The sequence below is a fragment of the Prionailurus viverrinus genome, chromosome B1 (assembly GCF_022837055.1).
Source record: "Prionailurus viverrinus isolate Anna chromosome B1, UM_Priviv_1.0, whole genome shotgun sequence".
Lineage (NCBI taxonomy): Eukaryota > Metazoa > Chordata > Mammalia > Carnivora > Felidae > Prionailurus > Prionailurus viverrinus.
This window is the reverse complement of record NC_062564.1, coordinates 42,948,964-42,965,648: the sequence shown is the minus strand read 5'-3', so window position 1 is coordinate 42,965,648 and position 16,685 is coordinate 42,948,964. Positions and strand designations below refer to the sequence as shown.

General features: G+C 35.1%; 1 protein-coding gene across 5 annotated transcripts in view; it reads right to left on the bottom strand.

The window, feature by feature from the left end:
• The window catches only part of LOC125164584 (disintegrin and metalloproteinase domain-containing protein 18-like), a 153,579-nt gene that overhangs the window by 14,205 nt on the left and 122,689 nt on the right, over positions 1-16,685 (bottom strand). For all 5 annotated transcript variants that reach the window (XM_047857406.1, XM_047857408.1, XM_047857407.1 and 2 more), the window contains one exon: positions 5,862-5,976. In XM_047857406.1, coding sequence (XP_047713362.1) covers positions 5,862-5,976 — 115 coding nt within the window. The remainder of the gene's footprint in view (positions 1-5,861; positions 5,977-16,685) is intronic.

The following is a 16,685-nucleotide window of genomic DNA, read 5'->3' as shown; positions in this document are numbered from 1 at the left end:
TATGGTGTAAGAAACTGGTCCAGGTTTATTCTGCATGTTGCTGTCCAGTTTTCCCAGCACCACATGCTGAAGAGACTGTCTTTATGCCATTGGATATTCTTTCCTGCTTTGTCAAAGATTAGTTGGCCATACGTTTGTGGGTCCATTTCTGGGTTCTCTATTCTGTTCCATTGATCTGAGTGTCTGTTCTTGTGCCAGTACCATAATGTCTTGATGATTACAGCTTTGTAGTATAGCTTGAAGCCTGGGATTGTGATGCCTCCTGCTTTGATTTTCTTTTTAGAGATCACTTTGGCTATTCGGTGTCTTTTCTGGTCCCATACAAATTTTAGGATTATTTGTTCTAGCTCTGTGAAGAATGCTGGTGTTACTTTGATAAGGATTGCATTGAATATGTAGATTGCTTTGGGTAGTATCAACATTTTAACAATATTTGTTATTCCTATCCAGGAGCATGGAATCTTTTTCCGTTTTTTTTTTTTGTGTGTGTGTGTGTCTTCTTCAATTTCTTTCATAAGCTTTCTATAGTTTTCAGTGTATAGACTTTTTACCTTTTTGGTTAGATTTATTCTTAGGTATTTTATGGATTTGGTGCGACTGTAAATGGATCCCAGAATGGTGGAAATCCTTAGATAGCAATTAATAAGTGGGGTGAATAAAACAGACATTGATGGGGTTGAAACAAAGGTGTTTTCTTAATGCTTGTTTATTTTTGAGAGAGAAAGAGAGAATGTGAGCAGGGAATGGGAAAAGAGAGAGGGGTAGAGAGAATCCAAAGTGGGATCTGCACTGATGGCACAGACCCCTCCGTGGGACTTGAACTCACGAGCTATGAGATCATGAACTGAGCCAAAGTCTATCACTTAACTGACTGAGTCACCCAGGTGTTCCAAAACAAAGGTTTTAATACCGCACTACCAGAGGTGGGGTAAACAAAAGGGACCTCCTGCTGGTCCCCCAATATTGAAGTTCCTGAACAAGCTCATTATATTTTTCTCAGTTTGGAAAATTTTAAAAAGCATTAAGGTGGAGATTACAATGAGAAACAAGACCAGAAATCACTTGTGCTTGTGGTAGTGGTTAAGCAGATTGATTGAGTTAAAGATTGACAAAAGGGCCTGAATCCCTCGGCTTGATTTCTCACTAGGGATGTCTCCCAAAGACTTTTTCACAAGAATGGGTAAAATGGTCAGGAAATGAGGGGGAGAAATTTCCAACACTCCTTGATACGGAAACCCTAGGGAGTGTGGTACCAAAAACACATTGGTGAAGTCTTGATGTGAGCTAAAATAGATTGGGAGAACATAAAAATATGAGGGCTGATAAGATTATGAAATTGGTATACATAAAAACTTTATGTGAAATGGTTGCATCTCTTTTACCTGATGTTATTATGGAGATGAACATTGTATCTGAGGGGAATGTAACCCGTACTTGGTTTTATAAAACAGAAGGGTATAAATATGCCCTTCAAGCAATATTAACTGAACATGCTAGATAGGAATTAGTGAGATGGTCTGAGCCCAAATATTGGAATGTTGTTAGAGGCAAATTCTCTGTGTAATAGCCCTATGTGGCATCTAGACTGACTTCGTTCTTTCAGGCATCTAATACCATCAAGCTAAGACAGTATCATCTCTGGTTTAGTCCCTTTTGAGCTGTTAATGTAATATTGGGTTTCTCTCATTAAATAACCCAATTATTCATTCCTCTATCCTTTACAATTATTCCCCCTTGTTTCCATTTGCACACAAATTGTTCCAGCTTTGGAAGGTACATTAAGCTTGGTTACTGTGCTGATCTAGCTTGCAGGCAACAATGCTAGTCTATCTAGAAAGTCCTTTCCCCTCAGTTCACTCTTGTTCACATAGGGTAAGATTAAAAAGGTACAGAACTAGTGGACTATCTTTACCCACAGGCAATATAGCTGCATTTATGGTTAGCCTAAATTTTGCCAGATGGGGTAAAGGTACATTCTTCCTCATCAAGGCCTTTCGGAATTCTGATATAAAGACAACATATAGTTTTGGTTTCTTACTTAGGAATTATGCTTGTTCCTTGCCTTGTATTTTCAGACTTGGATACACTAGAAAAACAGAAATCTACCAAGAGGGGGCACTCTTTTTAGCCTCACTCATGTTGAGTGTGAGCATACCCACATGAAGGTGTGTAAGACCTCGTGCCTTTATCTCCCTCCATTTTAGACAAAGTTTCCAATTCTTTATCAAACTAGTAGTCTGAGAAGAATATCTCTCTGCCCATAGTTTTGACATTATAGAGTGTAAAATGTGTTTCTTGGTCTAAACAAGTGATGGTCAACAATTCAAATTGGTGAAAAAGTTCTGTTTCAGGTTTTGTTTTTGTTTTTGTTTTTGTTTTTGTTTCCTAATAGCACTCTGAGCATTTGAATCTACCACCAAGCAAGCAAACCCCAGGCCAGAGTCTATCTCTGTTAGGACCCATGTGTAGCTTCCCAGGGCTACCAGCATCAGTATCACTTGTCGGATATGATCAGGACCTTCCCACCAGGGAACCTGCCACATATCCATCTGCAGTCTTTGTCTCTTTTAGTGACAGACAGAAGAGCTCTTATTGGCATTTCGTGCCTCAGAGGTTGCAAGAAGAATGTGTCTGAATTCAGTCCATCTTTGTATTGCTGCAATATCCCTACATACCTTTATCTTGTGGACCCAGGTGGCCATCACAAGGAATCACATGGGAATATCTGATTATCAATTCAATCACCTTCTGAACTTGCAAGGGGATTCTGATGAGCATCAACATGTCCTACTTTAAGTCACTCCTCAAATCTCCATAGGGCCATGCCCCCATACAGGCATCCCTTTAATAGGTCAAGTTTCCATTGCCCCTGGACTCTGACCATAAGGCCAAGCCATTGGCTACTACTCATGAGTTAGTAGAAACCCCAAACCCAAACATAGAGGTTTTTACCATTGTTCACTTCTTCCATCACTTCAAGGAAAACAATATGCAATTCAGCCCACCAAGGTGATTTGACTTTTGTACATTAATTTTACTTTTTTAATTTTTTTAGAGTTTATCTTGAGAGAGAGAGAGGAGAAAGAGCATGTGTGTGTAGGCAAGAGGGGAATGGGCAGAGACAAAGGGAGAGAGAAGGAATCCCAAGCAGGCTCCCTGCTGTCAGCACAGAGCCCCACATCGGGGTCAAACTCATGAACCGTGAAATTGTGACCTGAGTTGAAACCAAGAGTCGGACACTTAACTGACTGGGCCACCCAGGCACCCAGTATATATGTTAATTTTATATCTTGCAACCTTGCTATAAATGTTAATTAGTTCTATGAGGGTTTTTTTTTTATTATTTGGGATTTTATACATAGACCATCATGTCATCTGAGAACACAAACAGTACTATTTCTTCAAAATTTTTATAATTCCTATTCCCTTTTCTTGTGCTACCATATTAGCTAAGACTTCCCTTTTTTAATTTATTTATTTGAATCCAAATTAGTTAATATACAGTGTAGTATTGGTTTCAGGAGTAGAACCAAGTGATCCATCACTTACGTATAACAAAATATGCTATAGCTTTTTAGTCTGCAATGTATGGCTCTTGTTTATGCTGTTTTTTATTTAAATTTCTTTAATTTTCTTTGTCTGGGCCATCCTTGTGTCTTCAGTTTTGTTTTCAGCCAAAGCTTGTTTGCTTTGCAAACACTTGTCTTAACTTTCTGCTACTAGATTTTTATGTGCATTAGGGAACTCATTCAAACTTCAGGTCATTTTCAAGCTTAGCTTGTATTTTACCTTCCACCTGTATCTCTTGAATCTCCTCTGTGTTGTGCACAGGCTCCATCAGTTGAGGATACACTGATGGACATATGGGTGTGTTGGGCCTGTTAAGTTTATAGTTACTCCCTAGTTTGTTGCTTGTCATAAAAGTTCTGCTATCTCTGTACAGCAAGTCCTCCGTGTTATCCTGATAAACTGATTGCCAGTGTAGTTGACAATACTCCAATGAATCAAGTAATCCCTTTCTTCCTCCTACATACTTGGGTGGGAGGAAGCTAATGGTTTTCACATCTTGCTGTGTCCTAGTTAAATTACCATGTTGACAGAGCTGGGACTGAAGAAATAAGAACAGCCTCAGGGAAGGATTACCACAAATTTACACTCTTATTAATTGAAGTGGATTTCATGAATAAATACTTTTTATTAGCTTTTGGCCGATTTACAGAGTACTGAAATGGTTGGTTTGACAGGTTTTGTCCACCTTTTTAGTTGCTTCTGGAGGAGAGAGAGGTTTTGTTGATCTCCTGTCTATACTATAGGATAATTAAAAGACTAACTTAAACTATTTATTTATTTATTTATTTATTTTACCAATGGTTTTCAGAAGTTTGATTATGATTGTCTTAAGTGTAAATTTCTTTACATTTATCCTTATTAAGGTTCATTTAGTTTCTTATATCTGAGTGTAAGCTTTTTTCACCCTGTTACAGAAATTTGGGGTCATAATTTTTCAAATATCTTTTCTGCACATTCTTTCTTTCTAATTTTCATTTGAACCACCCATTATATGCCAGCAGAAATGGTTGATTATCTCACTAACCTACAATGGTGAATCTCATGTGTTTTCCTTATGTCAAAGATCATAGTTGTGTATTATTACCTGATGAAAATATCTCATGTAATTTTATGGTAATCTTTCATGACCAGAAAAATAAGTCATTGTGACCATTCCTTTTTGTCATCTGTTTTTCAAGGATTAACAATTATTTTAGAGATTATGTCTCTACTGTTGCATCCAGAATTTATATCCAAATCTCTTATCTCATCACACATAAAAATGTACATATTTTTACCTTTCCAGAAATTACTTTCAATATAAGATAACTGTAAATTAAGGATTATCAGTCTCTGATGTCACTACTTAGTTGGCAACGTTATTATCAAATTCCCATGGATTCCCATAGATGTTTTCACATGGATTCTTTAACATGTAACCCAAACTTTATTTATACAAAATTAAATACATTATCTTCATGCTGTGTCCATCCTTCAATTATTTTTGCAAAGTAGGTATATTATCATTACCCATTCTTCTCCGTGTGCCAAATATAATGACCATATGAATGACCATCATGCCTTATTCATTGTTATTCATAAAAACACGATAATGCAACAACTTATCTTCTCTTTTATTGTTTATTTCAGGTCCTTATAATTAAGGTAATTGTTTTCCAATGAATAGTTTCATTCAGACTCATATTATCAAATCCATTCTCCATGGTGTTGCTTTATTGGACTTTCTGAAATGTGGATCTCGATACTATTGCCTTACCAGACTCTTAACATGTTTGTATAGGGAATAATGAATGAATGAATGATTGAATCAACAAATATGACACTTGCTGTAATTTATGCAAATAAGAGAAAATATAAAAATTTACTCCAGTCAAGGTATGATTTATTATTAATTCCATTTATATTTTGTCATATGTATTTTCCAAATTTCATTCAGAATGACCACCCTATGCTATAGCTGTTTTTTAGGTCTACAAAATTTTTAATAATATAAAATGCAAATCTTTTATGTAGTGTTTATTCTTCCACATTTTAATTTGTTTTGAATTCTTGCTATGGTATTTATTGAAACTTGAATACCATCTTCTACTTATTTAACTAAGATGTTGAAAACTGAGTATCTGAGAAAATATTACAAATATTGTGTAATACTAATTTCATTAAAGTCACTATTCAAGATAGCCCTTTTAATTACTCAGGTGAACATGAAAGATTAGACTCAGCATTATATTTCTTTAACTATTTAATAAAACAACATCTATTTTTGTTTTAAAAGTTTTATTTCTACTCACCAGATTTCTGAACATTTCCATCATCAATACTTCCCCCTGGTGAACCAATCTGGAATTCACAATATGGAGGCCTATGGCCAGGAAAACAATGACAATTACCCAAATTATTACATATCTGAAACAAACAAAAAAATATAAATTTGTTAGTTTTTATATATTATGTATATATTCAAAAGAATGAAATTATTTTTCCTAAGTTTATTAATACTGTATGAGAAATAGGTTGGAAAAAATAGTGAAAATTTTGACAGCATAATGGTTAAGGACAAAATTACTACTTACGACCTTCATATATTGACTTTCTGATAAATACTTTGCCTTCCCCAATCATTTTTATTAAATGAGATTCAATATATTATGGCCATCATATTCACAACATTGGGTGAATTTAGAATTTTTCAAAAATATTATATCATTTAGTTATTTTGTAAACATTTGCTGCCACCACTTACACATTTCCTATTTCTGCACTTTAATTTCTATACAAAATATGACAATTAAATTACCAACAATTGACTTGGCCACTTTAATTTCTTATCCTAGTCATCTTTCCAAAATTTTACTCTAATGATAAGCCATTTGCATTTCATTTTAAGTGAACATATTTTCCAAAATAAAATAAAATAGATGTAAAAATATTAAAAATGAAAAACAAGTAAAACTTTATGATCAACTCACACCTCTAACAGTTTACATCTATGGAGTTTATATGTTATTTGTGCTTTTACACTTAATAGTTTAGTATTTTCATTTTGAAGTAAAACAAGTAAATACAATTTTATAAAATTCAAATACTTAAAATGCATAAAACTAAGAGTTTTCACCCACTAATTAAGTTCCACTCACCACTGCTAAGAATTTTCTGTATTTCCTTCCTATTCCTGTATCATGGTCTATTTCTTCTTTCAGTTTTGTTAATATTTTATTATTAATATTTCATTATTAATATTTCAACAATTAGTTGTTGTTTCATGGTCAGAACTTCTTTCTCAGAGTATAATAATACACCAGCAGGTATTTTTCCAAAAATGAAGAATTATCTACTGGAAATGGCATGGTTTCATTCCAAAAACCTGGGGTATACATTGCTATTCTTCTATTAAAGCATAATTCAGCATCTTTCCCCACCCATGAAAACACTAATACCATTTAATCTGGGTAATAGGACTGAAGCAATAGGGCTTGCATTTACCAGTCTGAGTCAGCTTCAAGGACCTCACCTACTATCTTCCCTACAGTAAGCTGATAGCCTTTCATATCACTTGATATATGGTTTGCAACAATATTTTCAGGTATATAATAGGCTGTTACTAGAATCTGAGAAAACCCAATAGTTGTCGTACTTCCATCTTAATAGTGGAAAATGTAAAACAAAATAATATGTCCTTTTCTTCAAAGGAGATGTCCTGACATGACATAAACAACTGGACTCCTAATCATTTATTAAAGTACAAGCCACTGAATATCCCTAGTATTTAGCTCTCATCCTCTGGAGCACATATGTCTTATAGATACCTACAAAGTGCTAGCTATTTTTGCTTATCTGGTCCATTAGCATGATATCATTGATAGAGATAAGCACTGTGATATTCTCCACATGTCCAAATAATACAGATATTGTTTGATTACTCTACGAAAGAGGATGGGAAAATTAACCTAGTCCTGGGAAAAACTAAAATGTATATTGTTATTCACTCCATGTGAATATGATAACTATCAGATGATTTTATTTTCTAATAAAGATGAACTGGAACAGATTTGTCTGATGAATAGCCACACACCATATACCATATCTTAATCTTTAGTAAAGAAAACACATCTGGCACAATTACTGCAAATGTAAATACAACACTTTTGAGTTTGAGGATCCTATTATCATCCTTCAAGATATGCCTGGTTTTGTAGACTAGAGTAGTAACTTAAATGGAGATATTGTGGGGGCCACTAACTTTATATCTGCTGTATTTTAAAGGTGACAATAATCCAAGCCATTTACACCAGGACGTGATACTGTTTTTGGTTTTATATTTTATCCATCTAGGGAAGTTTCAGAGGCCTCCACTTGTATTTACCCATAAGACAGTTTGACACCACACATCAAAAGTTCTAGGTGGCAGTTTTGCCAAGCATTATATATATATATATAAATTCCAAACATACACATAAGGAGGGGGGAAATAGCCACTGGGTGAGTCCAAAGACCAAATATATCCTAGGAAAGAATTCCATTTATTATCTGATCCCTATATGTCCATGTCCTAAAAAAGGGAAAGTGATGAGTCTTCAGGTTTATGAGTATTTGTATCAGTTTGGACCTTGTGTCCAACAGTTCTCAAAATGTTTGGAGAACATTTACTTCAAAATATAGTTACATGAAGAAATGGCCATAGTTCTTGTCAAGAATAGGAAGAATCATCATCACATAACTATATTGTTTTGATCCTGTTGAGAACTTCGTATTTAAGATGCTGCTGCTTCTTTAGTTAGTGATTCATGGTCAAAAACCTTGCTTAGTTCCAGAGATGTGGCAAGAAATTGTGACATTTTATTGGGACAACTGCTTTCAGCTTCCTGATTATCCTTTGTTAATTACAGTTCATTGGATAGATTGAACAGTACTTGTGTTGGCTGCGTATTTTTTCACCAACAAGAAAGGTTTCCATTATTCTCTGAGGACCAGGCCCCTCTGGTTTTCCCTAGTATCTTGCCATTATTTATGATAGTTTCTGATCATTATTGACTTCTATTGTCTCATGGTTCTGTCATCCCCATGGGTATCAATGAACCCAGATCTGTAATAGTATCTCCTACCATGAGCATGGACTACACTAAATTCCTAACCATTTCTAGTGCATTTTTGATTAAGTAAAATTAAGTAAATAAATGATATATCCTATGGACCTTCAAGTGATGCACTGCCATTTTTAGGGTTAGGCCTTATATAGTATATCCAATTAGCATGCCCATTTATCTGAGGCTTATAATCTCTTCTTCTACCATAAATATTCTGGCATTTGTATTCATGTGGTATGAGCCATTTTTTCCCCATGGTTCTAGGAGACATCATAGAAGTGTACATGCTACATCTATTGAGGATTTTTTCAGTGTCCTTATAAAGGTCCTTCAAATCAATAAACATTCTCTAGGTCAACCTTATATTCTAGTTCTTTCATAAAACAAACTCAGAATTAAGTTCATGACTACTGTTCTTGCCCCTATTGGGGCAAGTCTTGCATTTCCTTTGGAGTGTAATTGTTTTTGTTCCTTATCAGGCCCAGAACATCTCCAGTCAAATTATACTATAATTCTTATTATTGGTATAGTGGCAGAAAGAAAAGTGGGAGAAAATTTTAGGGGGCATATGTTAACTTGCAAGTGCCAGACCTCTGTATAATCTTCTAGCAAGCGGGGAATTTTATCCCTTGACAGAAATAAATGAACCATTTCTGTAGGTTCAGATGAATCTGGAGATTTGAGATTTTGGGGGGATATCAATTCAGACAGCCACTTCCCACATATCAGAGTGTCATTACTTTCCAAGATTTTCTCATATATTGTCATAGAATAACTTTTTTGTTGGAGACTACTTCTTTTTAATCAGTACATCATGTCTGATTGTCAACAATAAGCATGCCATGCTAAAAAAATCACAATTTGAAGAGACAGAGAAAGGTCTAGACCAGACACATACGCCAAAGATGTTGGAAGTATCAGACCAAGGATCTAAAGCAGCCATGATTAATGTGCTTAGGGAAAGTAGACAACATAAAAGAACAGATGGGCAATATAAGCAGTGAGATAGAAATTCTAAAAAAATATATTTTAAGTAATAGAAATCTAAAGCACTATATGGAAGACATGAATTCCTTTGATGGGCTCATCTGTATACAACCAAAGAAATAATCAGTGAGCTTGAGAAAATGTCAATAAAAAAATTCCAAAACTTAAGTGCAAAGAGAAAAAACAATAAAAAGATACAACAGAATATCCAAGAACTGTGGGACAATTAAAAAATATATACATGTCATGGGAATACCAGAAGGAGAAAAAAAGAAAGGGACAGAAAACTATTTGAAACAATATTGACATAATTTCCCCAAAGGTCCTATACATAAACTTCAAAGAATGTCAGGCAAGGCAAACATTTTAAAAATGCATGTGGAAATAACATTCAAACTGCAGAAAATATTAAAAAATGAAGAGAATATCTTGAAAGCATCTAGAAAATAAAAAAACCTTATCTACAGAAGAGTAAGGATGATAATTATGTTGTACTTTTCTTCAGAAATCATTGAAAGCAATAAGAGAAGGGAGTGAAATATTTAAATGCTGAAAAAAACCAAACAGCCACCTTGAATGTGTATCCATTAAAATTATACTTCAAAAAAGAAGGAAAAATAAAGACTTTCTTTTTTTTTTAGTTTTTTTTTTCAACGTTTATTTATTTTTGGGACAGAGAGAGACAGAGCATGAACGGGGGAGGGGCAGAGAGAGAGGGAGACATAGAATCAGAAACAGGCTCCAGGCTCTGAGCCATCAGCCCAGAGCCTGACGCGGGGCTCGAACTCACGGACCGCGAGATCGTGACCTGGCTGAAGTCGGACGCTTAACCAACTGCGCCACCCAGGCGCCCCAAGACTTTTAAACAAACAAAATTTCAGAAAATTTGTCACAAATATACCTGCTTTGCAAGAAATGCTTCAGAAAGGACTGATGTAGATTAGAAACTCAGACATATGTACAGAAGAAAGAGTAGAAGAGAAGGAATAAAGGAAGTAAAATATTTTACTTTTCTTATTCTTTTTTTTTACAAAGTTTATTTATTTACTTATTTGAGATAGAGAGCGTGAGCAGGGGAAGGGCAGAAAGAGAGAGAGAGAGAGAGAGAGAGAGAGAAAGAATCCCAAGTGGGGCCAGAACAAAGGAACAATGAGATCATGACCTGAACCAAAACCAAGAGTCAGACACTTAACTTACTGAGCCACCTGGCACCCTTTCTCTCACGAATTTGACCAAACTTTTAAGAAAGAAATTATATCAATTATTTACAACCTCTTCCACAAAATGAAGCAGAAGGAATATTTGCAAACTCATTCTGAGGTCAGCATTATCACAATACCAAAACCAAAGACATTATAAGAAAAAATTACAGACCAATATCACTCATTAGCAAAAATGCAAAAATTCTCAAAAATATTAGCAAATCAAATTATAAAAGAATATTATATCACAAGAAAATGGATTTTATTCTTGGTATACAGGTGAGGTTATCATTTGAAGATCAATGACTAACCTATCACACCATTAGGCTAAAAAGAAAAGTCATATGATTATATATCAATAGATTCAGAAAAAAGGACTTGACTAAACATGTACAATATATGATTGAAAATCACCAATCCAGTAAGAAACGGGGAAATTTCTCAATAGAAGGAAAATCTACAAAAATGCACAGATAACATCATACTTAAAAATGAGAAACAGAAGACCTACATATAGCCAATATGTACCTGAAAAGATGCTCAATATTACTGATCATAAGAGAAATACAAATCAAAACCACAATGATATATTACCCACACATGCTAGAATGGTTATTATCAAAAAGATGTGAAATAACAAGTGTTGGTGAGGAAGAGGAGAATAAGGAACCCTCATGTTGGTGGGAATGCAAATTGGTGTAACTACTGTGGAAAACGGTATGGATGTTCTTCAAAAAATTAAAAATAGGAATACCATATGATCCAGTACTTCCACTTCTTCATATGTATCCAAAGAAACCAAATCACTAATTTTTAAAGATGTTAATTATAGCATTTTTTTAATAATAGTCAAAATATGGAAACAACCTAAGTGCTCATCTATGAATGAATGGATAAAAAGATGTTATATATCCTCACCAGCATCTGGAAAACAGTGTGGAGGTTCCTCAAAAAATTAAAAATAGATCTACCCTATGACCCAGAAATAGCACTGCTAGGAATTTACCCAAGGGATACAGGAGTGCTGATACAAAGGGGCACTTGTACCCCAATGTTTATAGCAGCACTATCAACAATAGCCAAAGTATGGAAAGAGCCTAAATGTCCATCAACTGATGAATGGATAAAGAAATTGTGGTTTATATACACAATGGAATATTACGTGGCAATGAGAAAGAATGAAATGTGGCCTATTGTAGCAATGTGGAAGGAACTGGAGAGTGTTATGCTAAGTGAAATAAGTCATGCAGAGAAAGACAGATACCATATGTTTTCCCTCTTATGTGGATCCTGAGAAACATAACAGAAGATTGTGGGGGAGGGGAAGGAAAAAAAATGTCAGAGAGGGAGGGAGGCAAACCATAAGAGTCTCAAAAACTGATAATAAACTGAGGGTTGATGGGGGGTGGGAGGGAGAAGAGGGTGGGTGATGGGCATTGAGGAGGGCACCTGTTGGGATGAGCACAGGGTGTTGTGGAAACTAATTTGACAATAAATTTCATATTAAAAAAATGTTTTATATATGAATACTATTCAGCCATAAAAACAATGAAATATTGCCATTTGTGGCAACATGGATGGACCTTGAGGGCATTATGCAAAGTAAAATAAGTTAGAGACTAGAAGGCAAATACTAAATGATCTCAATTATAGATAGAATTTTTATTTTTTATTTTATTTTTTGTCTTAATACAGATGATTATTTTTTATTTTTTAAAATTTTAATATGAAATTTATTGTCAAATTGGTTTCCATACAACACCCCGTGCTCATCCCAACATAGATAGAATTTTTAAAAACAAGCATATAAATACAGAAACAGATTGGTAGTTGCCACAGGTGGGGGGAGGGGGGATGATGGGTGAAATGAGTAAAGGTTGTCAAAGGTAAAGTCCCCAGTTATAATATAAATAAATTATGGAGATGTGATGTAACTATGATGAATATAGTTAATAATATTGTATTGAATATTTGAAAGTTACCAAGAGAGCAGATCTTGAAAGTCCTCAGCACAAAAAAAAATTGTAATTATGTATGATGATGTATGTTAACTAGAATTATTGTGGTGATCACTTTACAATGCATACAAATATGAAATCACTAACTTATACACCTGGATTATACCTCAATAAAAAAAAAGTCATACATAAGAATACATAACAGACTAGGGGAAAACCTAAGAAAAAAATAAATTGAAATAGAGTAAAACAAGAGACAAAGTTGAGGGAGAAAGGGAAAAAGAGCAAGTGGCAAGAAGAGAGTAAGCCATGGGGTTCAGAGAAAAAAAAGAACTTATTTTGTGAGATTTCACTTGTGTGTTTGGGGTGGAGGGTCACAGATGAGAGGCTCCAATGTAAAATAATATGAAAGAAAATTATGAAGAATAGGAAAAAGGAATATTATTGGTGTTCCCTAGATTTATAAATTGCATCCCCTTTATTGTTTTTCAGGAAGTAAATGTTTTTTATTATTTTTAATTTAGATATGCTTATTTGAATGTGACTTTCTCTAAGGTTTGAATTCATTTTTAAATATACAGATAGGAAATTGCTCTACCTTATTTAGAATTTCACATTAATATGGCCTACTACATTGAAGGAATATAAGAAAAAATAGTGAGAATATAGCTAGAAGCTTTCCTGCTAAGATCAGGAACAAGGCAAGGACGTTTAGTCTTACTACTTTTCTCTTTCAACATTATACTTAAAGTCATACCTAATGGTTTTAGTCATAAAAATTTATGGTACCTAATGGTTTTAGTCATAAAACATATGACTTTAGTCATACCTAAAGATTTTAAATATAAAACCTTAAGAACAGGAAATAAGAACAGGAAATAAAAGATATAAAATTGGGGAAGAAAGAAATACAATTTTTTCTTCTCAGATGAGATGATTGTGTAAATTATCCCAAAGAATCGACAAAAAGAGATATATGAGCCAATAAGTGATTATGTAAGGTAGCATAATGAAAGTTTAATATACAAAAGTCAATTGTGTACTTATATATAACAATAAACAATTGGCATTTGAAATTAAAAACAATGCCATTTATATTAGCACCAGAAATAATTGGTTTCAAATTTACAAGACCTGTATTAGGAAAACTGCAAAAGTCTAATGTAACAAACTCAAAGATGTATAAAAATGGAGACATATTCCATGTACATGGATATGAACATTCAATATTTTTGAGATGTTAGATCTTCCACACTTGATCTATACATTCAATACATTCCCAAGAAAAATTCTAGTTGGTTATTTTCTGGTTATTGACAACTTATTTGGCAAACTAATGTTTATATGGAGAAGCAAAAGATGCAGAATAGCCAACATAATGCTGAAGAATAAAGAAGAACCATTTAACTACTTGACATGTATGCATTTTTTAAGGCTACAATAATCAAAACAAATTAATGGAATTAAATAGAGAAGATAGAATTAAACCCACATAAATATAATCAACTGATCTTTGATAATGGAACAAAGGCAGGTAGTTCAATGGAGAAAATATCATCTTTCAGCAAATGATGCTGGATATTCACATGCAAAAAGTTAGTACTTATTATTAATTTACTTAACTAAGTTACTAAGTACTTAGTTAACTTTTTATAAAAATTAGCTCAAATGGATCATAGATATACATGTAAAATACAAAACGGTTAAACTTCTAGAGGATAAAATTGGAGCAAATCTCCATGACCCTGGATTTGGAGATAACTTTTTAGATACTTCAAAAGCATGTCATATGAAAGAAAGACATGGAATTAAATACTGAAAACTTTGTCTTTAACAACAGAGACCAGATTCAGGAATGCCCACCACTTACAGTCAATCAATAACTAATATTTTCAATATAATCTGCTGTTCTTTTCTTAACTTGTTGATATTCATATGTAGATTATTACTTTTCAGAGTAATAAAATTATAAATTGCCAGGGAGATTAATTGAAACAGAAGTATATACTTAAAAGAGTTGAAAACTTATCTTTACACAAAAACCTGTACATGGATATTTAAGTAATTATATTCATAATTGCAAATTTTGGAAGCAAACAATATGTCTTTCAGAGATGAATAAATAAACTCATATCCAGACATGAAGAAATCTTAAGTGTATGTTACTAAGTGAAAGAAGTCACTTTGAAAAGGCTTTATAACTATATAACTATATATACTATGTAACTATATAAGATTCTAGAAAAAGCTATATACTAACTATATAACATTCTGGAAGAGGCGAAACTATGGAGACAGTAACAAAATCAGTGCCTGCCATAGGTTGGGGCTGGGGGAGAGAAGAGGCACACAGAGGATTTTTTAAGCCAGTGAAAATTATTATTATAATGTGTATTATAATAATGGATACATGTCATTTTACATTTGTCCAAAACCATAAAATATACAACACAAAGAATGAACCCTAATGTAAACTCTCAGTAGTTTGGGTAATTATGATGTACCAGTGTAAGTTCATCAATTGTAACAAATGTACACTTTTGATGCAGGAGGCTATACTTATGTCAGGGAAAGAGACATATGGGAAAATTCTATATTTTTCCCTCAGGTTTTCTGTGAACCTAAAACTGCTCTTAAAATATTCTTCTTATTATTTTTTTAAAAGTATGTTATAAATGAAAAGTTGGGAAGATGGCGGCATAGGAGGATGCTGGGCTCACCACGTCCTGCTGATCACATAGATTCCGCCTACACCTGCCTAAATAACCCAGAAAACCAGCAGAAGACAAGCAGAACGGATTCTCTGGAGCCAAGCACAGACGAGAGGCCCATGGAAGAGGGTAGGAAGGGAGGAGAGGCAGTGCTCGCTACACGGACTGGTGGAAGGGAGCCGGGGGAAGGGGCAGCCCGCCAGCCAAGCAGAGACCTCGAGTCTGGCTTGCAAAAGAGAAGGGGCCAGGCAGAGTGTGTTGGGACAGCAAGCGGGATTTAACATCTGGAAGGTTATAAGTTAACAGCTCTGCTCAGAGAACTGGAGGGCTGAAGGACAACGGGAAGGAGAGTTGTGGAGCCCCGAAGGACAGAGCTCAGCTTGGTGGGAAACAAAGGCGCTAGCCAGCACCATCTCCCTCGCCCCTCCCCCAGCCAAAATTCCAAAGGGACTGGTTCCTGTCAGGGAACTAGCTTGCACCACGCAAACACCCAATGCTGTGCTTCTGCAGATCCATCCCTCCAGTGGCGGGTCTGACTCCCTTCCGCTGCCACAGGGCCCCTCCAGAAGTGGATCACCGAATGATATGCTAGCAGAGCCTGGCCATCCCCCCCCACCCCCCACCCCCCCACCCCCCCCCGTGCACATTGCCGATCCACCCCAGCTAATACGCCAGACAGATCCCCAGCACCACAAGCCGGGCAGTGTGCAAGTAGCCCAGACAGGCCATGCCACCACACAGTGAATCCCACCCCTAGGAGAGGGAAAGAGAAGGCACACACCAGTCTGACTGTGGCCCCAGTGGTGGGCTGGGGGCAGACATCAGGTCTGACTGTGGTCCCACCCACAAACACAAGTAATTCAATACATCACAGGGGAAGTGCCCTGCAGTTCCACACCGCTCCAGGGACTATCCAAAATGACGAAACGGAAGAATTCCCCTCAAAAGAATCTCTAGGAAATAATGACAGCTAATGAACTGATTAAAAACGATTTAAACAATATAACAGAAAGTGAATTTAGAATAATAGTCATAAAATTAATCACTGGACTTGAAAACAGTATAGAGGACAGCAGAGAATCTACTGCTACAGAGATCAAGGGACTAAGGAACAGTGAGGAGGAGCTAAAAATGCTATAAACGAGCTGCAAAATAAAATGGAAACGACCACGG